The sequence below is a fragment of the Anomaloglossus baeobatrachus genome, chromosome 8 (assembly GCF_048569485.1).
Source record: "Anomaloglossus baeobatrachus isolate aAnoBae1 chromosome 8, aAnoBae1.hap1, whole genome shotgun sequence".
Taxonomy (NCBI): domain Eukaryota; kingdom Metazoa; phylum Chordata; class Amphibia; order Anura; family Aromobatidae; genus Anomaloglossus; species Anomaloglossus baeobatrachus.
Window position 1 is genome coordinate 44,691,110 of NC_134360.1, and position 23,483 is coordinate 44,714,592.

Consider the following 23,483-nt stretch of genomic DNA (forward strand, 5'->3'; position numbering starts at 1 on the left):
CTAGCATCATTAGGCATCAAAGATGCTTGTCCACACGTGCCGATTGATCCAGAGCACTAGCGTTTCTACGCTTCGTTATAGGAGACGAACACCTTCTGTTCGTAGCTCTACCTTCCGGCTAGCGACAGTCCCACTGGTCTTCGCCAGGGTCAGGGCAGCAGTAGTCACAGTCCTGCACTCTCAGGGTCACTCTGTGAACCCATATTTAGACGATCTACTTGTCAAGGCACTCTCTTAGGAAACATGCCGACACTGCCCGAACGTTGCGCTGGAGACTCTCTAGAGTTTTGGGTGGATCATCAACTTTTTGAAGTCAGATCCGACCCCGACCCTATCGCTAACATATCTAGGCATGGAGTTTCATACTCTCTTAGCGATAGTGAAGCTTCCGCTAGACAAACAGCATTCACTACGGGCTGCAATCTCTTCTTTAAGAACCAGTCGCATACATTGAGACGCCTCATGCACTTCCTACGTAAGATGGTAGCAATGGAGGCAGTTCTTTTCGCGCAGTTTCATCTGCGTCCACTACAATGTGACATTCTCCGCCAATGGGACGGGGAGTCGACCTCCCTCAACAGAGTCGTCTTTCTTTCTCAGGCGGCCAAGGAATCTCTACGGTGGTGGCTTCTTCCCACCTTATGGTCAAAAAGAAGGTCCTTCCTATCCCCATCCTGGGCGATAGTTACGACAGACGCGAGTCTATCAGAGTGGGGAGCAGTTTTTCTCCACCACAGCGCTCAGGGTACGTGGACTCAGCAAGAGTCCACCCTTCAGATCAATGTTCTTGAACACAGAGCAGTGTATCTTGCCCTACAAGCCTTCCAACACCAGCTGGACAGCAAGCAATTCCGACTTCAGTCGGACAACTCCACAGCGGTGGCATACATCAACCACCAAGGAAGAACGCGCAACCGGCAAGCCTTCCAGGAAGTCCGGCAGGTTCTGATGTGGGTGGAAGACACGGCATCCACCATATCCACAGTTCACATCCCAGGCGTGGAAAACTAGGAAGCTGACTTCCTAAGTCGCCGAGGTGTGGCCGAAAGGGTATGGTCTCTTCACCCGGACGGGTTTCAGGAGATCTGGCGCCGCTGACAGAGGCCGGACGTCGATCTAATGGCGTCACGGCACAACAACAATGTGCCAGCTTCATGGCACGGTTTCACAATCATCGAGCTCTGGCGGCAGACGCCTTAGTTCAGCATTGGTCGCAGTTCCAGCTACCTTATGTGCCACCTCTGGCATTGTTGCCCAGAGTGCTGCGTTAGATCAGGACCGACTGCGGCCGCGCCATCCGCGTCGCTACAGATTGGCCGAGGATGTTGTGGTTCCCGGTTCTGTGGTGCCTCACGGTAGGCTAACCGGGGGCACTACCAGACCAATCAGACTGGCTGTCTCAAGGGCCATTCTTCCATTTGAATTCTACGGCCCTCAACCTGATGGTGTGGCTTTGAGTCCTGGAACCTAGTGTCGTCAGGATTACCTCAGGACGTGGTTGCCACCATGAGACAGGCTAGCATACCAACGTCCGCCAAGATTGACCACAGGACGTGGAGGATATTCTTATCTCGGTGCTCGGCGCAGGGTGTTTCTCCCTGGCCGGTTGCATCGTCTATGTTTCCTTCCTTCCTGCAATCTAGGTTGGAAAGAGGGTTGTCGCTCAGTTCCCTTTAGGGACAAGTCTCAGCGCTATCTGTATTTTTTCAGAAACGACTTCCTCAGGTACGCACGTTCCTACGGGGAGTTTGTCTTCTCAGCACTCCGTACAGGCGGCCGTTAGAGCCCTGGGATCTGAACAAGGTTCTAATTGCTCTCCAGATGCCGCCTTTCGAGCCTTGAAAGAGGTCTCCCTTCCCGCTTTTCTCGGGAAGTGGCCTTCTAGTAACGGTCTCGTCTCTTAGGAGACTTTCCGAGCTAGCAACGCTTTCATACAAATCTCCCTTCCTGGTCCTTCACCAGGACAGGGTAGGTCTGCGTCCGATTCCGGAATTTCTCCCTAAGGTGGTATCCCACTTTCATATCAATCAGGATATCACCTCACCTTCTTTGTGTCCTCGTCCAGTCCATCAATTTCAGAAGGATTTGCATCTGTTGGTTCTGGTGAGAGCACTCAGGTTCTACTTCCCGCATGGCGCTCCTGCGCCACCCGGATGCACTCTTTGTCCTTGTCGCTAGTCGGCGTAAACAGTCGCAAGCTTCTGAATCCACCCTGGCTCGGGGGATTGAGGAACCAATTCTTGAAACCTACAGTTCTACTGGGCTTCTGGTTCTCTCAAGGCTGAAGGCCCATTCTACCAGAGCCGTGGGTGCATCCTGGGCATTACGGCACCAGGCTGCGGCTCAGCAGGTGTGTCAGGCACCTACCTGATTGAATCTGCATACTTTTACCAAGCATTTTCAGGTGCATACCTACGCTTCGGCAGACGCCAGCCTAGGTAGATAAGTCCTTCAGGCGGCGATTGCCCACCTGTACGGAAGGGCTGTTTGACGGCCCTATCACGAGGTATTCTTTTACCCACCCAGGGACTGCTTTTGGACGTCCCAATTGTCTGGGTCTCCCAATTAGGAGCGAAAAAGAAGAAGGGAATTTTGTTTACTTACCGTAAATTCCTTTTCTTCTAGCTCCAATTGGGAGACCCAGCACCCGCCCTGTTTTCTCGGGGTTTTTTCTGTTTTTTCGGGTGCACATGTTGTTCATGTGGTATGGTTCAGTTCTCCGATGTTTCCTCGGATTGAATTGGTCTTTAAACCAGTTATTGGCTTTCCTCCTTCTTGCTTTGGCACTAAAACTGGTGAGCCAGTGATCCCACTGGGGGTGTATAGCCAGAAGGGGAGGGGCCTTACACTTTTAAGTGTAATACTTTGTGTGGCCTCCGGAGGCAATAGCTATACACCCAATTGTCTGGGTCTCCCAATTGGAGCTAGAAGAAAAGGAATTTACGGTAAGTAAACAAAATTCCCTTCTTTTTTTTTCTCCTGGATTTTCTATGCTACCATTCATGCAATAATTTTGGAATAAAGATGTATATACATTTTTAAGAAGGTCCGATGCTGGATTTCCTACACTCTCTGAATCCTGCTTGTGTAAGGTTCGGGCTGGTGTGCTCATGTAGAGCAGCTCTTGCAGCATTATTGTGTACATAGCATCCTGTGTCTCCAGATCATGAACACACTGACTGATCTGTACATTGATGTTTCTATTAAACAGCCCGGATCTGAGGAAATGATTCCCAATGTATATTGCAACTGTCATCTGCTGCTGATGGTGCAGGCTCAGCTCCTGCGCCCGTGCCACACATTATATCTGCAGGGAACTAATATCACCTTTGATTTACTAAGTCTTGGTGTCTCTGCTGCTGTGGTCTTTTAACATTGATCATTTCACTTGTTGTGCTACTATAATTCCCATCGTGCTACTGTTAGAAATGTATCAGACGCAGGAGACCACTCATTACTGCATCCCATAGCACAAGTCTATCAGTAAATGGAGAATGGTTACATATCAGCCTGATGCGTGAACGTTATAACTGATGGTCCAGGTGTCGTGCGATTTTTAAATACGGCTTTCTTGGTTGTATTTCTTATAAGTCACTATTTATTTTATACCATCTCAGGATCGAGTTGTTGGGTTCCATGTTTTGGGGCCAAATGCCGGAGAGATCACTCAGGGATTCGCCGCAGCAATGAAATGTGGTCTGACCAAAGAAAAGCTGGATGAGACCATTGGCATCCACCCAACGTGTGCAGAAGTGAGTATATTCAGGGCACACACATGGAGGGGCCATGCCTCGTGCATGCAAACTGTGGGACCCGGCCCCAGTGTGTTCATGCTACTGGTCTAGAGGCAAATTTTATACCTCCTTTATGGAAACCTATTGATCCCTACAAGCAAGTAGTCTTCATATCAGCTTGCCAAGTCATAAAGTGATGCGGTTAAAAAACTGGAAGAGAGCGCAATGGGGTCTTGCCTGGTAGGGATATAGGAAACAAAGGGATCACAGTACGCTCACCTTCTCAGGTTGTGAAAGTCATAACCCCTATGTAACCCATTCAGTAGTAGTATCAGCTGCAGCCCCGAAGTGTAGAGTATGTAGTAGGACATAGGTGGAAATCCGGTATATACCGCGCTGATGCTCAATAGTATATTAATATAATTCCTTTATTGTTCGTACAGGTCTATGCGTTTCAGAGACATCAGTCTCCTTCCTCAGGACATCAAAGGAACAATTGTTTCTTTGATGTCCTGAGGAAGGAGACAGATGTCTCTGAAACGCATAGACCTGTACGAACAATAAAGGAATTATATTAATATACTATTAATCAGCGTGGTATGTACCCGATTTCCATCTAAGTCTTACTACATAGCTCATAGTGATGACATACCTTGGCAAAGGGAATACCCCTTTTTAAAAATACAGAATATTAAAGGAACCAACTTCCTACCAAAACCAATCGGCTGATCGCTGGTGGTTCACAGCCTGCAGCGACCACTACAGGAGTAAGTGGGTATTACATGGGTGCCCCATTGATAGAAATAGATTCCATTTAACAATAAGTCCTTCAGGACGGAAACTGGTACTTGATACCTTCTCTCTGATAGTAGGGACCCCACTCTGATAACAATAGGGCACACTGATAATGGGGACAGCGCGTTATACCAGAGAACTTGTCTCCCGTCCCTTTTCCAGTAATGCGGCCCTTTGTAAGTGAGGACGCTCACTTCTAATTGCTGTATTGTACATTTCTCCTTTGCAAACATATGCTGTAAATTGTGAAATAAAATAACGAGCTCAGCCGGCGCGGCTCATCTTTAAATGACCGCCTGTTAGATTTCCTCTGCCGAGGCGTAACCACCTGTACATCGTAAAAGCCGACAATCTCTGCTTTTACTATCCAGATGGGCGGCTTGTGCAGATTCCTGCCCGCCCGGCAATAAACTTCCCAATTGTGTCTCATTGCAGTCAAATTTAGATCAGCAAATTATTTGTGTAAATATATTACATATATATTATATATATATATGTATGTATGTATGTATGTATGTTTTTATTATTATAATGTATTTATTTATTTTGTCTGTTTTTTGTTGGTTTTTTTTAGAGAGAGAGCTATAGATATATTTTTTTTCTTTGTCGCTCCATTGGGAGACCCAGACAATTGGGTGTATAGCTACTGCCTCCGGAGGCCACACAAAGTATTACACTTAAAAGTGTAAAGCCCCTCCCCTTCTGCCTATACACCCCCCGTGGGATCACGGGCTCCTCAGTTTTCATGCTTTGTGCGAAGGAGGTCAGACATCCACGCATAGCTCCACTGTTTAGTCAGCAGCAGCTGCTGACTATGTCGGATGGAAGAAAAGAGGGCCCATACTTGGGCCCCCAGCATGCTCCCTTCTCACCCCACTCTTGTCGGCGGTGTTTGTTAAGGTTGAGGTACCCATTGCGGGTACGGAGGCTGGAGCCCACATGCTGCTTTCCTTCCCCATCCCCCTTAGGGCTCTGGGTGAAGTGGGATCTTACCGGTCTCCAGGCACTGAGGCCGTGCTCCATCCACAGCCCCTGGGGAATCTGCTGGACATGGAGCTGAGTATCGTCAGGGACAGGGCCCTGCTACTTCAAGGTACTCTGTGTCCCCGTACAGACCGCGCACAGACACACTGCAGCATTGCTGGGTGTGTTAGTGCGCCGGGGACAACAACGCTGCGCGCTTGTGCCATTACTAACTACAGCTTTGCTGAGTGAGTCGCTGTATTCGGAACTGCCGCGCCGGCCGCTGCTGTCTGTTTTACACTGCGGCGCGGCTGGGACTTGTGGTGCGCCGGGGACTTCCGCGCTGGCCGTGCATATATGACGGCCGAGCTTATTACTCGAGTCCCCGGCTTTTGCGGCCTAGTTTCGTTTCGTTCCCGCCCCCAGGCCTGCCAGTCAGGGGAAGGGCGGGACGCTGTACAGAACGTCAGCGCCGAGGGCTGGAGTCTACTTTACATACTCCAGCCCTCACACTGAGCACAGTGGGACGCCAGTTTCCCGCACTTTGTCTGAGGCACGCCCACGGTCCGCCCCTCTCCACAGGACGCCGGCAGCCATTCCTGTGTGCAGTCTGAGCTGGAGAGGGGAGACAAGTTCTGGGAGACCCAGACACGGGATTCTGGCGACCACACACCCGCTTTTGAGCGGGCGGTAAGCGGCACCTCGGGTGCTGACCCCACTAGTGCCGAAGTGTACGATTGTATTTTATGCTTGCATGCTATACATTGCACTGTACGGTCGCTGGTGATTCTTGGCTATATACCCTCCTAGATTGCTCAGAGGAGACAACAGCATGTCGTCCGCAAAAAGCAAGGGTGCCAAGGCACAGGCTTTCTATGCTGCTTGTACCGCATGTGAGGCTACTCTACCGGCAGGTTCCACTGACCCCCATTGTGTGCAGTGCTCGGCCCCTGTGGCACTTGCTCGGCCGGGGCCTCTGCTAGAGGTGACCCAGGAAGAACCACCTGTGAATACTGTCCAGGTGACGGGGACGGAGTTTGCAGTTTTTGCTGATAGATTGTCTGTGACTATGACTAAAATTCTAGAAACTTTGCAGTCTAGACCGGTAACTCAGACCATGGGCACTGATGAATCATTGCTCCCTGGTCCCCCTCAGTTGGAACAACTCCGGGCTCCGGGGGTGTCCCATGCATCCCAGGGTGAAGGCTCTGACACGGACGACAGTCCCAGACAACCTAAGCGGGCTCGCTATGAGCGACCCTCGACTTCATCACACTGGTCAGGGTCTCAGCAGGAGGACTCTCTGTATGATGAGGCGGAGGTAGCTGATCAGGATTCTGATCCTGAGACCGCTCTCAATCTGGATACACCTGATGGTGACGCCATAGTGAATGATCTTATAGCATCCATCAATAAAATGTTGGATATTTCTCCCCCAGCTCCTCCAGCGGAGGAGTCAGCTTCACAGCAGGAGAAATTCCATTTCAGGTATCCCAAGCGTAAATTGAGTACTTTTCTGGACCACTCTGACTTTAGAGAGGCAGTCCAGAAACACCACGCTTATCCAGATAAGCGTTTCTCCAAACGACTTAAGGTTACACGTTATCCCTTTCCCCCTGACGTGGTCAAGGGCTGGACCCAGTGTCCCAAGGTGGATCCCCCAATCTCCAGGCTTGCGGCTAGATCCATAGTTGCAGTGGAAGATGGGGCTGCACTTAAAGATGCCACTGACAGACAGATGGAGCTCTGGTTGAAATCCATCTATGAAGCTATCGGCGCGTCGTTTGCTCCTGCATTCGCAGCCGTATGGGCACTCCAAGCTATTTCAGCTGGTCTTACACAGATTGACACGGTCACACGTACATCTGTTCCGCAGGTGGCGTCCTTAACCTCTCAAATGTCTGCATTTGCGTCTTACGCGATTAATGCTGTCCTGGACTCTACGAGCCGTACGGCAGTGGGGTCCGCCAACTCCGTGGTTTTACGCAGAGCCTTGTGGTTAAGGGAATGGAAGGCAGATTCTGCTTCCAAAAAGTGCTTAACCAGTTTGCCATTTTCTGGTGACCGACTGTTTGGTGAGCGATTGGTTGAAATCATTAAACAGTCCAAGGGTAAGGATTCATCCTTACCCCAGCCCAAACCAAACAAACCCCAACAGAGGAGGGGACAGTCGGGGTTTCGGTCCTTTCGAGGCTCGGGCAGGTCCCAATTCTCCTCCTCCAAAAGGACTCAAAAGGATCAGAGGAGCTCAGATTCCTGGCGGGCTCAGTCACGCCCAAAAAAGACAGCCGGAAGAACCGCTACCAAGGCGGCTTCCTCATGACTTTCGGCCTCCTCTCTCCGCATCCTCGGTCGGTGGCAGGCTCTCCCGCTTTGGCGACATTTGGCTGCCACAGGTCAAGGACCGTTGGGTGAGAGACATTCTGTCTCACGGGTACAGGATAGAGTTCAGTTCTCGTCCTCCAACTCGATTCTTCAGAACTTCTCCACCTCCCGACCGAGCCGATGCTCTTCTGCAAGCGGTGTGCTCTCTAAAGGCAGAAGGAGTGGTGATCCCTGTTCCTCTTCAGGAGCAAGGTCACGGTTTTTACTCCAATTTGTTTGTGGTGCCAAAAAAGGACGGGTCTTTCCGTCCCGTTCTGGATCTAAAACTGCTCAACAAGCACGTGAAAACCAGGCGGTTCCGGATGGAATCCCTCCGCTCCGTCATCGCCTCAATGTCTCAAGGAGATTTCCTAGCATCAATAGACATCAAGGATGCTTATCTCCACGTGCCGATTGCTCCAGAGCACCAGCGTTTTCTACGCTTCGTTATAGGAGACGAACACCTTCAGTTCGTAGCTCTGCCTTTCGGGCTGGCGACAGCCCCACGGGTCTTCACCAAGGTCATGGCAGCAGTAGTAGCAGTCCTGCACTCTCAGGGTCACTCTGTGATCCCTTACTTGGACGATCTACTTGTCAAGGCACCCTCTCAGGAGGCATGCCAACACAGCCTGAACGTTGCGCTGGAGACTCTCCAGAGTTTCGGGTGGATCATCAACTTTTCAAAGTCAAATCTGACCCCCGACCCAATCGCTAACATATCTTGGCATGGAGTTTCATACTCTCTCAGCGATAGTGAAGCTTCCGCTGGACAAACAGCGTTCACTACAGACAGGGGTGCAATCTCTCCTTCAAGGCCAGTCGCACCCCTTGAGGCGCCTCATGCACTTCCTAGGGAAGATGGTAGCAACAATGGAGGCAGTCCCTTTCGCGCAGTTTCATCTGCGTCCACTACAATGGGACATTCTCCGCCAATGGGACGGGAAGTCGACGTCCCTCGACAGGAACGTCCCCCTTTCTCAGGCGGCCAAGGAATCTCTCCGGTGGTGGCTGCTTCCCACCTCATTGTCAAAAGGAAAGTCCTTCCTACCCCCATCCTGGGCGGTGGTCACGACAGACGTGAGTCTATCAGGGTGGGGAGCAGTTTTTCTCCACCACAGGGCTCAAGGTACGTGGACTCAGCAAGAGTCCACCCTTCAGATCAATGTTCTGGAAATCAGAGCAGTGTATCTTGCCCTACAAGCCTTCCAGCAGTGGCTGGAAGGCAAGCAGATCCGAATCCAGTCGGACAACTCCACAGCGGTGGCATACATCAACCACCAAGGAGGAACACGCAGTCGGCAAGCCTTCCAGGAAGTCCGGCGGATTCTGACGTGGGTGGAAGACACGGCATCCACCATATCCGCAGTTCACATCCCGGGCGTAGAAAACTGGGAAGCAGACTTCCTCAGTCGCCAGGGTATGGACGCAGGGGAATGGTCTCTTCACCCGGACGTGTTTCAGGAGATCTGTCGCCGCTGGGGGATGCCGGACGTCGACCTAATGGCGTCCCGGCACAACAACAAGGTCCCGGTTTTCATGGTACGGTCTCACGATCACCGAGCTCTGGCGGCGGACGCCTTAGTTCAAGATTGGTCGCAGTTCCGGCTACCTTATGTGTTTCCACCTCTGCCACTGTTGCCCAGAGTGCTACGCAAAATCAGGTCCGACTGCCGCCGCGCCATCCTCGTCGCTCCAGACTGGCCGAGGAGGTCGTGGTACCCGGATCTGTGGCATCTCACGGTAGGCCAACCGTGGGCACTACCAGACCGGCCAGACTTGCTGTCTCAAGGGCCGTTTTTCCATCTGAATTCTGCGGCCCTGAGCCTGACTGTGTGGCCATTGAGTCCTGGATCCTAGCGTCTTCAGGATTATCTCAAGAGGTTATTGCCACCATGAGACAGGCTAGGAAACCAACCTCCGCCAAGATCTACCACAGGACGTGGAAGATATTCTTATCTTGGTGCTCTGCTCAGGGAGTTTCTCCCTGGCCATTTGCATTGCCTACTTTTCTTTCCTTCCTGCAATCCGGTTTGGAAAAAGGTTTGTCGCTCGGCTCCCTTAAAGGACAAGTCTCAGCGCTATCTGTATTTTTTCAGAAGCGCCTAGCACGACTTCCTCAGGTACGCACGTTCCTGCAAGGGGTTTGTCATATCGTCCCTCCTTACAAGCGGCCGTTAGAGCCCTGGGATCTGAACAGGGTTCTAATTGCTCTCCAGAAGCCGCCTTTCGAGCCTATGAGGGATGTTTCCCTTTCTCGCCTTTCACAGAAAGTGGCCTTTCTAGTAGCGGTCACGTCTCTTAGGAGAGTGTCCGAGCTAGCAGCGCTGTCATGCAAATCTCCCTTCCTGGTGTTTCACCAGGACAAGGTGGTTCTGCGTCCGATTCCGGAGTTTCTCCCTAAGGTGGTATCCCCCTTTCATCTCAATCAGGATATCTCCTTACCTTCTTTGTGTCCTCATCCAGTTCATCAGTTTGAAAAGGATTTGCATTTGTTGGATCTGGTGAGAGCACTCAGAATCTACATTTCCCGCACGGCGCCCCTGCGCCGCTCGGATGCACTCTTTGTCCTTGTCGCTGGTCAGCGTAAAGGGTCGCAAGCTTCCAAATCCACCCTGGCTCGGTGGATCAAGGAACCAATTCTTGAAACCTACCGTTCTGCTGGGCTTCCGGTTCCCTCAGGGCTGAAGGCCCATTCTACCAGAGCCGTGGGTGCGTCCTGGGCATTACGGCACCAGGCTACGGCTCAGCAGGTGTGCCAGGCGGCTACCTGGTCGAGTCTGCACACTTTTACCAAGCATTATCAGGTGCATACCTACGCTTCGGCGGACGCCAGCCTAGGTAGACAAGTCCTTCAGGCGGCGATTGCCACCATGTAGGAAAGGGCCGTTTTACGGCCCTATCACGAGATATTATTTTACCCACCCAGGGACTGCTTTTGGACGTCCCAATTGTCTGGGTCTCCCAATGGAGCGACAAAGAAGAAGGGAATTTTGTTTACTTACCGTAAATTCCTTTTCTTCTAGCTCCAATTGGGAGACCCAGCACCCGCCCTGTTTCCTTCGGGCTTTTTGTTTTTTCGGGTACACATGTTGTTCATGTTGAATGGTTTCAGTTCTCCGATATTCCTTCGGATTGAATTTGTTTTTAAACCAGTTATTGGCTTTCCTCCTTCTTGCTTTGGCACTAAAACTGAGGAGCCCGTGATCCCACGGGGGGTGTATAGGCAGAAGGGGAGGGGCTTTACACTTTTAGTGTAATACTTTGTGTGGCCTCCGGAGGCAGTAGCTATACACCCAATTGTCTGGGTCTCCCAATTGGAGCTAGAAGAAAAGGAATTTACGGTAAGTAAACAAAATTCCCTTTTCTATAGATTTTTAGAAAGATATAGATATATATTTATAGATAGAGATGTATACTAATATTTTTTTTTATATATGGTTTTATATATACTCATTTTTATATATAATGTGTGTATATATTATATTTCTTTGTCGCTCCATTGGGAGACCCAGACAATTGGGTGTATAGGCTATGCCTCCGGAGGCCGCACAAAGTATTACACTAAAAGTGTAAAGCCCCTCCCCTTCTGCGTATACACCCCCCGTGCTCCCACGGGCTCCTCAGTTTTTTGCTTTGTGCGAAGGATCGGCGCGTCTTTTGCTCCAGCATTCGCAGCCGTATGGGCACTCCAAGCTATTGCAGCGGGTCAAGCGCAAATTGACGCACTCACACGTACGTCTGCGCTGCAAGTGGCGTCCATAACTTCTCAAACGTCGGCATTTGCGTCCTACGCTATTAATGCTGTCCTGGACTCTGCAAGCCTACGGCGGTTGCAGCCGACAATTCGGTGGCAATACGCAGAGCCTTGTGGCTACGGGAATGGAAGACAGATTCGGCTTCCAAAAAAGTGCTTAACCGGTTTGCCATTTTCTGGCGACCGTTTGTTTGGTGAGAGGCTGGATGAAATCATCAAACAATCCATGGGAAAGGAAACATCCTTACCCCAGGCCAAACCAAAATTACCCCAACAGAGGAGGGGACAGTCGAGGTTTCGGTCCTTTCGGGGTGCTGGCAGGTCCCAATTCTCCTCGTACAAAAGGCCTCAGAAGGATCAGAGGAACTCTGATCGAGGGCGGTCTAAGTCAGAGACATTCTGTCTCACGGTTACAGGATAGAGTTCGGCTCTCGTCCTCCGACTCGATTTTTCACAACATCTCCGCCTCCCGAGCGAGCCGATGCTCTTCTGCAGGCGCTGGGCACTCTGAAGACAGAAGGAGTGGTGGTCCCTGTTCCTGTTCAGCAACAGGGTCACTGTTTTTACTCCAACCTGTTTGTGGTTCCAAAGAAGGACGGGTCTTTCCGTCCTGTCCTGGACCTAAAACTGCTCAACAAACACGTAAAGACCAGGCGGTTCCGGATGGAATCCCTCCGCTCCGTCATTGCCTCAATGTCCCAAGGAGATTTCCTTGCATTGATCGATATCAAAGATGCTTATCTCCACGTACCGATTGCTCCAGAGCATCAGCGCTTCCTGCGCTTCGCCATAGGAGACGAACACCGGCAGTTCTTGGCACTGCCGTTCGGCCTGGCGACAGCCCCACGGGTTTTCACCAAGGCCATGGCTGCAGTAGTTGCGGTCCTCCACTCTCAGGGTCACTCGGTGATCCCTTACTTAGACGATCTGCTGGTCAAGGCTCCCTCTCAAGAGGCATGCCAACACAGCCTCACCGCGACTCTGGAGACTCTCCAGAGTTTCGGGTGGATCATCAATTTTCCAAAGTCAAATCTGACACCGGCCCAATCGCTGGCATATCTTGGCATGGAGTTTCATACCCTCTCAGCGATAGTGAAGCTTCCGCTGAACAAGCAGCGCTCACTGCAGACGGGGGTGCAATCTCTCCTTCAAGGTCAATCACACCCCTTGAGGCGCCTCATGCACTTCCTGGGGAAGATGGTGGCAGCAATGGAGGCAGTCCCGTTCGCGCAGTTTCACCTGCGTCCTCTTCAATGGGACATCCTACGCAAATGGGACAGGAAGCCGACGTCCCTCGACAGGAACGTCTCCCTCTCTCAGGCAACCAAAGCTTCCCTTCGGTGGTGGCTTCATCCCACTTCATTATCGAAGGGGAAATCCTTCCTACCCCCATCCTGGGCGGTGGTCACGACGGACGCGAGTCTGTCAGGGTGGGGAGCAGTTTTTTTCTCCACCACAGGGCTCAGGGTACGTGGACTCTGCAAGAGTTCTCACTTCAGATCAATGTTCTGGAGATCAGGGCAGTGTATCTAGCCCTAAAAGCGTTCCAGCAGTGGCTGGAAGGCAAGCAGATCCGAATTCAGTCGGACAACTCCACAGCGGTGGCTTACATCAACCACCAATGAGGAACACGCAGTCGGCAAGCTTTCCAGGAGGTCCGGCGGATTTTGATGTGGGTGGAAGCCACGGCTTCCACCATCCCCGCAGTTCACATCCCGGGCGTGGAAAACTGGGAAGCCAGTCGCCAGGGCATGGACGCAGTGGAATGGTCCCTTTACCCGGACGTGTTTCAGGAGATCTGTTGCCGCTAGGGGATGCCGGACGTCGACCTAATGGCGTCCCGGCACAACAACAAGGTCACGGCATTCATGGCACGTTCTCACGATCAGAGCTCTGGCGGCAGACGCCTTAGTTCAGGATTGGTCGCAGTTTCAACTCCCTTATGTGATTCCTCCGCTGGCACTGTAGCCCAGAGTGTTACGCAAGATCAGGACCGACTGCCGCCGCGCCATCCTCGTCGCTCCAGACTTGCCGAGGAGGTCGTGGTACCCGGATCGGTGGCATCTCACGGTCGGCCAACCGTGGGCACTACCAGACCGACCAGACTTGCTGTCTCAAGGGCCGTTTTTCCATCTCGTTGGAACCCTGGGATCTGAACAGGGTGCTGATGGTTCTTCGGAAACCACCGTTCGAGCCAATAAGGGATATTTCTCTCGCACGCCTTTCGCAGAAAGTGGTTTTCCTAGTAGCAGTCACTTCACTTCGGAGAGTGTCTGAGCTAGCAGCATTGTCATGCAAAGCACCTTTCCTGGTGTTTCACCAGGACAAGGTGGTTCTGCGCCCGGTTCCGGAATTTTTACCTAAGGTGGTATCCCCTTTTCATCTCAATCAGGATATCTCCTTACCCTCTTTTTGCCCTCATCCAATTCACCAATGTGAAAAGGATTTGCACTTGTTAGATCTGGTGAGAGCACTCAGACTCTACATTTCTCGTACGGCGCCCTTGCGCCGCTCGGATGCACTCTTTGTCCTTGTCGCTGGCCAGCGTAAAGGGTCACAGGCTTCCAAATCAACCCTGGCTCGGTGGATCAAGGAACCAATTCTCGAAGCTTACCGTTCTGCTGGGCTTCCGGTTCCCTCAGGCCTGAAGGCCCATTCTACCAGAGCCGTGGGTGCGTCCTGGGCTTTGCGGCACCAGGCTACGGCTCAACAGGTGTGTCAGGCGGCTACCTGGTCGAGCCTGCACACTTTCACGAAACACTATCAGGTGCATACCTATGCTTCGGCGGATGCCAGCCTAGGTAGGCGAGTCCTTCAGGCGGCGGTTGCCCACCTGTAGGACGGAGCCGTTACGGCTCTATTATGAGGTATTATTTACCCACCCAGGGACTGCTTTTGGACGTCCCAATTGTCTGGGTCTCCCAATGGAGCGACAAAGAAGAAGGGAATTTTGTTTACTTACCGTAAATTCCTTTTCTTCTAGCTCCAATTGGGAGACCCAGCACCCGCCCCTGTTTTTTTGTGTACACATGTTGTTCATGTTGAATGGTTTCAGTTCTCCGATATTCCTTCGGATTGAATTTACTTTAAACCAGTTTATAATTTTTTTTCCTCCTTCTTGCTTTTGCACCAAAACTGAGGAGCCCGTGGGAGCACGGGGGGTGTATACGCAGAAGGGGAGGGGCTTTACACTTTTAGTGTAATACTTTGTGCGGCCTCCGGAGGCATAGCCTATACACCCAATTGTCTGGGTCTCCCAATTGGAGCTAGAAGAAAAGGAATTTACGGTAAGTAAACAAAATTCCCTTTTTTTTTTTTCTTCTTTCTATAGATCTTTACCACTATGGAGGTCACCAAATCATCCGGAGGGGACATCTCCCAGAAGGGTTGCTGAGGTTAAGCCCCGCTGTTCACCATCCCCGTGACTGATTCTCCTGTGGTAGGGCCGATGTTGGTGCTACTGCTCTCTGGTGTCATCAGCGCTGGCAGTTGTAGTATAAACACGTCGGTCGACATAAGGATGAATCTCATGGTGTGAAAGGTGGAGCAGCAGGGTTTCCGAGAGGTCCGGGTCTGTTTGGATTAGCATTTGTGCTTGTTATGAAGCCTCTGCTCCTCACCTCGTCTAGAGGAGAGCAGCGGCGGATACCCAGACGTGGTCCGGGTCAGGATGTCATCATTATCCCATCTATGTGGTTCATTTTCTGTTAGTTTTTGTTTATTTTTCCCCTCTTCAGTTACCACTGCTCTATGCTCCTCTGTTCCTTGATTTCTACACAGCTTGTACAACGCCACAGCCTCTGCATCTGTCTTATTTATTTACACCGTACAACTGGTTGTCCAGCTGTTATGCAGAATTATGGCTATAGCCTATGCTGGGACATTGCACACTTGAGGTTTATAGTTAGTTTTAAAAACTTTCTAATAAAAATCTCTCTACTTTGATATTAACTTTTTCAAGATCCTGCTTGCTGTGGAAATATTCCTGTTTGCATCCAGAGGTTAAAAACTGAAAATCCCCAGTTACCGGTGGAGAGTAACATTTGCTGTGTGACAAGTCCTTCGCATTGTTTTCTTCATTGAAAACTTATTGGAAACCTCTATACAAACAGCAGCAGAATCTGTGGAATTGCACACCATATTGATCATACACAATCTTGCCAAGACCTCTTGGATGTGGTGGTGCAACCTTAAGGAGGGGAAGGTTGGGTCTCGGGTAGGTCAAGCTTTGGGGGTGTACAGGTCCGATTTTGAGTTGCAGTTTCATGCATTGGCAGGAGCTCTGTTCCACTGATTTATGCTGAGGGCTGCAGGTCTCATTTTCGGCGGTACACCCTTGCCTCTGTCATCTGTTCAGCCACTCGTCCTAGTTCTTTTTTTCAGTTGGGCACCCTCACTTCTGTCCTAGTCTTTTTCTGGGTAGCGCTCTCTCCCCCTTACCTCCCTCCCACTTCTCCTGGGGCTGTCCTCGGCCCCTGTCCTCTTTTTGTCTTATTTTTTGTTTGATACATATAATTCTGGTTATGTTTTTCTCACAATGATGATGCATTAAATGGAGAGATGCAATATCTAGTGTCAGTCTTCTCTTTACTGGGTCACTGGTGGTCCTGCAAATCCTAAACTGGGAATTACTACGCCATTCATGCTGTCTTGTATGAAAAGGTGGGATGTCATAAACACAGTGCGAGATTTATCTTATTCCCCCATTACCTGGGTGGATTAACAAGACCTAATAGGCCGCAGGAAGCTTCAGAGGGGCCGGGGGCTGTATGTACTTGATCATCTGCATCCATGAGAGTGCGAGTGGCTCCTAAAGATTTGGAGATAATACTGTGGTGGGGGGGGGGAAAGGAAGCGCAGTAGGGTCTTACCCGGTAAAGAAAGCGAATCCCGCAAGGTTTAGGATACACTCACCTATTCAGGTTGTGAGTGTCACAACCCCTATGAAGCGTGTGTAATGGTGGTATCAGTAGCAACCCCAAGATGTAGAGGTATACAGAAGAGGAAATCGGGTATAAGCCGCATTAATACTCCACTGAGATGTTAATATAATATTCCTTTATTGTACAAGTTGACGCGTTTCAGAGACATCCACCTCCATCAGGACATAAAAAGGAACAGTACTACAGTGATACTGTTCCTTTTATCACTGTAGTAGTTACTGTTCCTTTTTATGTCCTGATGAAGGAGATGGATGTCTCTGAAACACGTCGACTTGTACAATAATTAAAGGAATATTATATCAACATCTTAGTGGAGTATTAGCGCAGCTTATACCAAATTTCCTCTTCTACTTTACTATTCCTAAAGATTTGGATCAGGTGTGGAATGCTGATTCCTTGGATGGATGCTTAATAGGATGCTTAGAGAGGGATTGAGAAGACAAGCTCTTTGACTTAAAGGAGGTTGCTCACATTTTTGTTTTGGGAATAGGAGTGGTGCATGCACCGGCACAGATGTGTAGATGGGATGCCATCAGCACCGCTCATCTCACGTGCGTTGGAAGCTTTTGGGCTTGTTGTAGTCACTGCTAAACTTTCAACAGTAAAGGGTTTTTCAGGATGGCTATTACCATGATACATCATGGGATACTGCTGATACAGGAGCGGATGTTTCTATGTCCCCAATCACAATGAACGTAATGCTCTACTGTCCCACAAACACAAGAAGAAACAATATTTTATGAAACCTCCTTGGTCTGCTAATGGGAATGCAATCGCTTTCACATCTCCACAGCTATTCCATTGATGATCCTTATACTGTATAGCATCCAAAACAACTGACAGATTTTCAGAACTTTCCTTTAGATGACATGAGTGAGCAATAGAGCTTCATATTTCCATTGTGAAGCAACACTGCTTTCAAACGTCTCAGCGATGAGTCAATAAACCATCGCCAATCTGCAACAAAATACTCTTTATTTCTTCAGAGAGGCCATTCACATTGTTACAGTACACCATCGGTCCCTCAACTGTGAAAACTTGTGTTAGTGTTACTTCTGTTTCGGTAATAACACACTTTGACATCATCATGAAGAAGATTCTTCTGTTTCAACCTAAATGCAAGAAGTTCAACTTTATCTTTTGACAAAGAAAGGTCTCTGATGAGATCATTTAATTCATGTTGAGTAAAGCGTTCTGGCTGCTCCATCAGGTACATACTCATCTTGACTTGAGGTCTCCATGTCTTCGCTAGTAGCTCCAGCTCCATAGTCTTCATATTCTTTATTTTCATCCAATCCAGACAACGGTGAAGAACTGGCCTAATCGCACAGTCAAGTTCAGGGTGATTAATGTTATTTGTTTTTGGTAAAAAAAAAAGCTCTTTAGTTTGACAAAACAAAAGCAACAGTTATCAATGATTTTTGGGTTCTCTCCAAATCTTGAACAGCAAATGGCACTTTCCTCATATTCAACCTGTCACAAAGACCATTTGAACAACTTGGGCATATCACATGCAGGGTCCGGCATATATTGAAAATGCAGAAATAACGTAATAGAAGTATTTTTATTATCTCGAAACTTTATATGATAGAGACAAACTAAGCTTATTTTTGGAATCTGCACATTAAATTCCATAAAACAATCATATTACCTTTACTGATGGTTTTTTTTGTGTCGGCCAGTGTAATGGGTCAACGGCAAACTGTGATCTGAATCTGCACACAACAGAACAAAAAAAAAACCAAAAAACTCGCCCCCGATCTACCGTGACCCTCATCCTAGACCCCTACAAGTGCTCTATCGTGGAGGGAAAGAAGTATTACTGCAGCACCACATTACACAGGCTGCGTTTGCCTTCAGTTCTGCATTTGAACTATGTACAGAAAACGAGGGGATGTTTTAAAGATCAATTGCAAAATCTGCTTTTTTTTTTTTCTATTTTAGATGAGACAGGCAAAAACAATGGTTACAGAGGTATTCACAGACTATACGCTGCGCTCAGCAGTAATCCCAGGGACGTCAGAACTGACAAGTAGCAGCGTTATTCCATGAAGGCAGTGCAGATTAAAGCAGCAGCAAATAAAGTCTGAAGCCTTTATACAGTCATACCCGTATTTATAATCCTGTAGATGTTCTGATTCATGGTCACCTCAGGTGAGGGTTTATTTATTGCATTTCAAGGAAAGTGACTATAGGTTAATTATTAACAACCAGAGATACAGAAAACCTCAATAGCATGTAATAAAGTACAGATTATGTCCGAGCAAATCCAGAGAGTAAAGGTCCAATGTACATCAGCGCCTGGTGGAGAGTAACGTGCACTATGGTCAGATGATTTTTCAGTATTTCTTTGTCGCTCCATTGGGAGACCCAGACAATTGGGTGTATAGCTTCTGCCTCCGGAGGCCACACAAAGTATTACACTCAAAAGTGTAACCCCTCCCCTCTGCCTATACACCCTCCCGTGCATCACGGGCTCCTCAGTTTTATGCTTTGTGTGGAAGGAGGCACACATCCACTCACACATCTCCATTTTAGTCAGCAGCAGCTGCTGATTGTATCGGTTGGAAGAAAAGAGGGCCCCCACGGGGCCCCCGGCATGCTCCCTTCTCACCCCACTAAGTCGGCGGTGCTGTTAAGGTTGAGGTACCCATTGCGGGTACGACGGCCGGAGCCTCATGCCGTGTTTCCTTCTCCATCCCTGAGGGCTCTGGTAGAAGTGGGATCCGAAGCGGTCATCCAGGTTCTGGGACCGTGCTCCCTCCGCAGCCCCTGAGGGAATCTGCTGGACAGGAGCTTATCTATCCTCAGGGACAGGGCCCTGCATCCACGAGGTACTCTGTGTCCCCATGGGGACTGTGTATGGAGCGCCTGGTTTCCGGACGCCGCAACTGACTGCTGAATTGTGAAGACCGGGGACTACCGCGCCTGCTTGTCGGCCGTGGTATTAAATTTAGTCCCCGGCTTCATCGCGGCCTAGTGGCAAAACTCCCGCCCCCGGGCCTGTCTATCAGAGATAGGGGCGGGACAGCCGACCTGACGTCGGATGTGAGGGCCGGGGCATCCTGTATGCTCCCTCCCCCCTCACTGATCACTGTGGGGACCCCAGATTCCCGCACTTTTCCTAACGCCGCCCATGGCTTCACTCCTCCCCTGAGAGCTCCGGCAGCCATCTTTAGGACATTCTGCCGGTGGAGAATCACAGAGAACAGCTCTGCAGCTCTGGGAGACCAAGGCAGGGAATCTGGAGCACACACACCCCGCTTTTTAGCGGTCGGTAAGCCGCACCGGTCACTCGGTGTTGGTCCCCTTGGGTGCCGGTATAAATACGTATATATATATACTTATTTCTGTTCGGCCGGGCTGTATACCCTTTTTTCTATATACCCTCAGTGATCACGCTCCTAGGACACAACAGCATGTTGGCCACAAGGAGCAAGGGCACTAAAGCACAGGTTTTTTTTGCGACATGTACCTCTTGTAGGGCCATGTTACCTGCGGGTTTCACCTACCCTCACTGCGAGCAATGCTCGACCCCTGTTACGCTTGCTCAGCCGGAGCCTCGGTCACTAGTGGGACCCTCGGCTCAGGCAGACCCCCCTGCTTCCACTGTCCAGGTGGCAGCGACAGAGTTTGCAGTTTTTGCTGAAAAGCTCTGAGTCACTCTCACAATCCATGTCTCAGTCTATGGACAAATGGTCTGCCAAGTTGCTGGAAGCCCTGCAGTCCAGACCGGTCCTTACACAGGCCCCTGACCCTGATAGATCGGCGCCTCCAGGTCCCTCTCGGTACACCCCGGCCGGGGTGGACCCTAGGTCTCACGTGGAGGACTCCTCCACGGACCACAGTCCCAGACCAGCTAAGCGGGCTCGCTTGGAATCTTCCCCGACTGCCTCACGCTGCTCGGGTTCCCAGCTTGAGGACTCTCTGGAGGACGAGGCGGAGGTCGCAGCTCAGGGCTCGGACCCTGATGTTGCTCTCAATCTTGATACACCTGAAGGGGACGCCTTAGTAAATGATCTTATCTCGTCCATCAATCAGGTGTTGGATCTATCTCCCCCGCCTCCACCTATAGAGGAGTCGGCCTCTCAGCAGGAGAAACACCAGTTTAGGTTTCCCAAACGTACACGGAGTGCATTTTTTGATCACTCTAACTTCAGGGATGCCATCCAGAAGCCCAGAGCGGTTCCGGACAAGCGCTTTACTAAGCGCCTTACTGACACACGTTACCCCTTCCCCGCTGACGTAGTTAAGGGTTGGGCTCAATGTCCTAAGGTGGATCCCCCAGTCTCCAGATTGGCGGCTAGATCTGTGGTTTCGGTTGCAGATGGCTCATCACTAAAAGATGCCACTGACAGGCAGATAGAACTCCTGGTGAAATCCATCTATGAGGCCACGGGAGCGTCTTTTGCCCCGGCTTTTGCAGCCGTGTGGGCACTCCAAGCTATCTCAGCTTGTCTGGCTGAGATTAATGCGGTCACACGTACGTCTGCCCCGCAGGTTGCATCTTTAACCTCTCAGGCGTCGGCGTTTTCTTCCTACGCCATGAACGCAGTCCTAGACTCTGCTAGCCGTACAGCGGTGGCATCCGCTAATTCGGTTGCAGTCCGCAGGGCCATGTGGCTGCGCGAATGGAAGGCAGACTCGGCTTCCAAGAGGTTCTTAACCGGTTTGCCGTTTTCTGGCGAGAGATTGTTTGGCGAACGATTGGATGAGATTATTAAGGAATCCAAGGGAAAGGACTCCTCCTTACCCCAGTCCAAACCTAAGAGACCTCAGCAACGAAAAATACAATCGAGGTTTCGGTCCTTTCGTCCCTCCGCCAAGCCACAGTCCTCTTCGTCCAATAGACAGGACAAAGGCCAGAGGAACTCCTATGCGTGGCGGTCTAAGTCACGCCCCCAAAAGACCGCCGGAGGCACTGCTTCCAAGGCGGCCTCCTCATGACTCACGGCATCCCCGAACCGCATCCTCGGTCGGTGGCAGGCTCTCCCGCTTTCGCGACGCCTGGTGGCCACATGTTCAAGACCGATGGGTGAGAGACATCCTGTCTCACGGTTACAGGATAGAGTTCAGCTCTCGTCCTCCGACTCGTTTCTTCAGAACCTCCCCGCCCCCCGCGCGAGCAGACGCACTTTTTCAAGCAGTGGACGCTCTGAAAAAAGAAGAGTCGTGACCCCCGTTCCCACTCAGGAACAGGGTTGCGGTTTTTACTCCAACTTATTCGTGGTGCCAAAGAAAGACGGATCATTCCGTCCCGTTCTGGACCTCAAATTGCTCAACAAACACGTGAGCACCAGACGATTCCGGATGGAATCTCTCCGCTCGGTCATCGCCTCGATGTCACAAGGAGACTTCCTCGCATCGATCGACATCAAGGATGCCTATCTCCATGTGCCGATCGCACCAGAACATCAACGTTTTTTGCGTTTCGCCATCGGGGACGAACACCTTCAGTTCGTGGCATTGCCCTTCGGCCTGGCGACAGCCCCACGGGTTTTCACCAAAGTCATGGCATCCGTTGTGGCGGTCCTGCATTCTCAGGGGCACTCGGTGATTCCCTACTTAGACGATCTCCTAGTCAGGGCACCTTCTCGGGCGGCGTGTCAACACAGCCTTACCGTCGCTCTGGAGACCCTCCAGCAGTTCGGGTGGCTCATCAACTTCCCAAAATCCAAGTTGACACCGACCCAATCTCTGACTTATCTAGGGATGGAGTTTCATACACAGTCAGCGGTAGTCAAGCTACCACTAGACAAACAGCTGTCACTGCAGGCAGGGGTGCAGTCTCTGATTCAGACTCAGTCGCACCCCTTGAGACGCCTCATGCACTTCCTGGGGAAGATGGTGGCAGCGATGGAAGCAGTGCCCTTCGCGCAATTCCATCTGCGCCCGCTCCAGTGGGACATTCTCCACAAATGGGACAGGAGGTCGAGCTCTCTCGACAGGAACGTCTCTCTTTCCCTTGCAACAAAGACGTCTCTTCAGTGGTGGCTCCTTCCCACTTCTCTATCACAGGGAAAATCCTTCCTGCCCCCAACCTGGGCTGTGGTCACCACGGACGCGAGCCTGTCAGGGTGGGGAGCGGTGTTCCTCCATCACAGGGCTCAGGGAACCTGGACTCCGATAGAGTCTTCCCTTCAGATCAATGTCCTAGAGATCAGGGCAGTGTATCTGGCCCTATTGGCTTTCCAGCAGTTGCTGGAGGGCAGGCAGATCCGTATCCAGTCGGACAACGCCACTGCCGTCGCATACATCAACCACCAAGGTGGCACGCGGAGTCGTCAAGCCTTCCAGGAAGTCCAGCGAATTCTGCAGTGGGTGGAAGCCACAGCATCCACCATCTCCGCAGTTCACATACCGGGCGTAGAAAACTGGGAAGCAGATTTTCTCAGTCGTCAGGGCATGGATGCGGGGGAATGGTCCCTGCACCCAGAAGTGTTTCGAGAGATCTGTCGCCGCTGGGGAACGCCGGACGTCGATCTCATGGCGTCACGGCACAACAACAAGGTCCCGGCCTTCATGGCACGATCTCAAGATCACAGAGCTCTGGCGGCGGACGCATTAGTTCAGGATTGGTCGCAGTTTCAACTGCCTTATGTATTTCCTCCTCTGGCAATGCTGCCCAGAGTACTACGCAAGATCAGGTCCGACTGCCGTCGCGCCATTCTCGTCGCTCCAGACTGGCCGAGGCGGTCATGGTACCCGGATCTGTGGCATCTCACGGTGGGTCAGCCGTGGGCGCTGCCAGACCGCCCAGACTTGCTGTCGCAAGGGCCGTTTTTCCATCTGAATTCTGCGGCCCTCAACCTGACTGTGTGGCCATTGAGTCCTGGCTCCTAGCGTCTTCAGGGTTGTCTCAGGATGTCATTGCCACTATGAGACAGGCCAGGAAACCGACGTCCGCCAAGATCTATCACAGGACTTGGC

At 50.8% G+C, this 23,483-nt stretch overlaps 1 protein-coding gene across 1 annotated transcript in view; it reads left to right on the top strand.

Moving 5' to 3' along the window:
* TXNRD3 (thioredoxin reductase 3) overlaps positions 1–16,178 on the top strand; it is a 39,957-nt gene extending 23,779 nt beyond the window's left edge. The window contains exons 15-16 of the mRNA XM_075321524.1: positions 3,618–3,752; positions 14,942–16,178. Coding sequence (XP_075177639.1) covers positions 3,618–3,752; positions 14,942–15,004 — 198 coding nt within the window. The 3' untranslated portion in view covers positions 15,005–16,178. The remainder of the gene's footprint in view (positions 1–3,617; positions 3,753–14,941) is intronic.
* Positions 16,179–23,483: the final 7,305 nt, after the last annotated feature.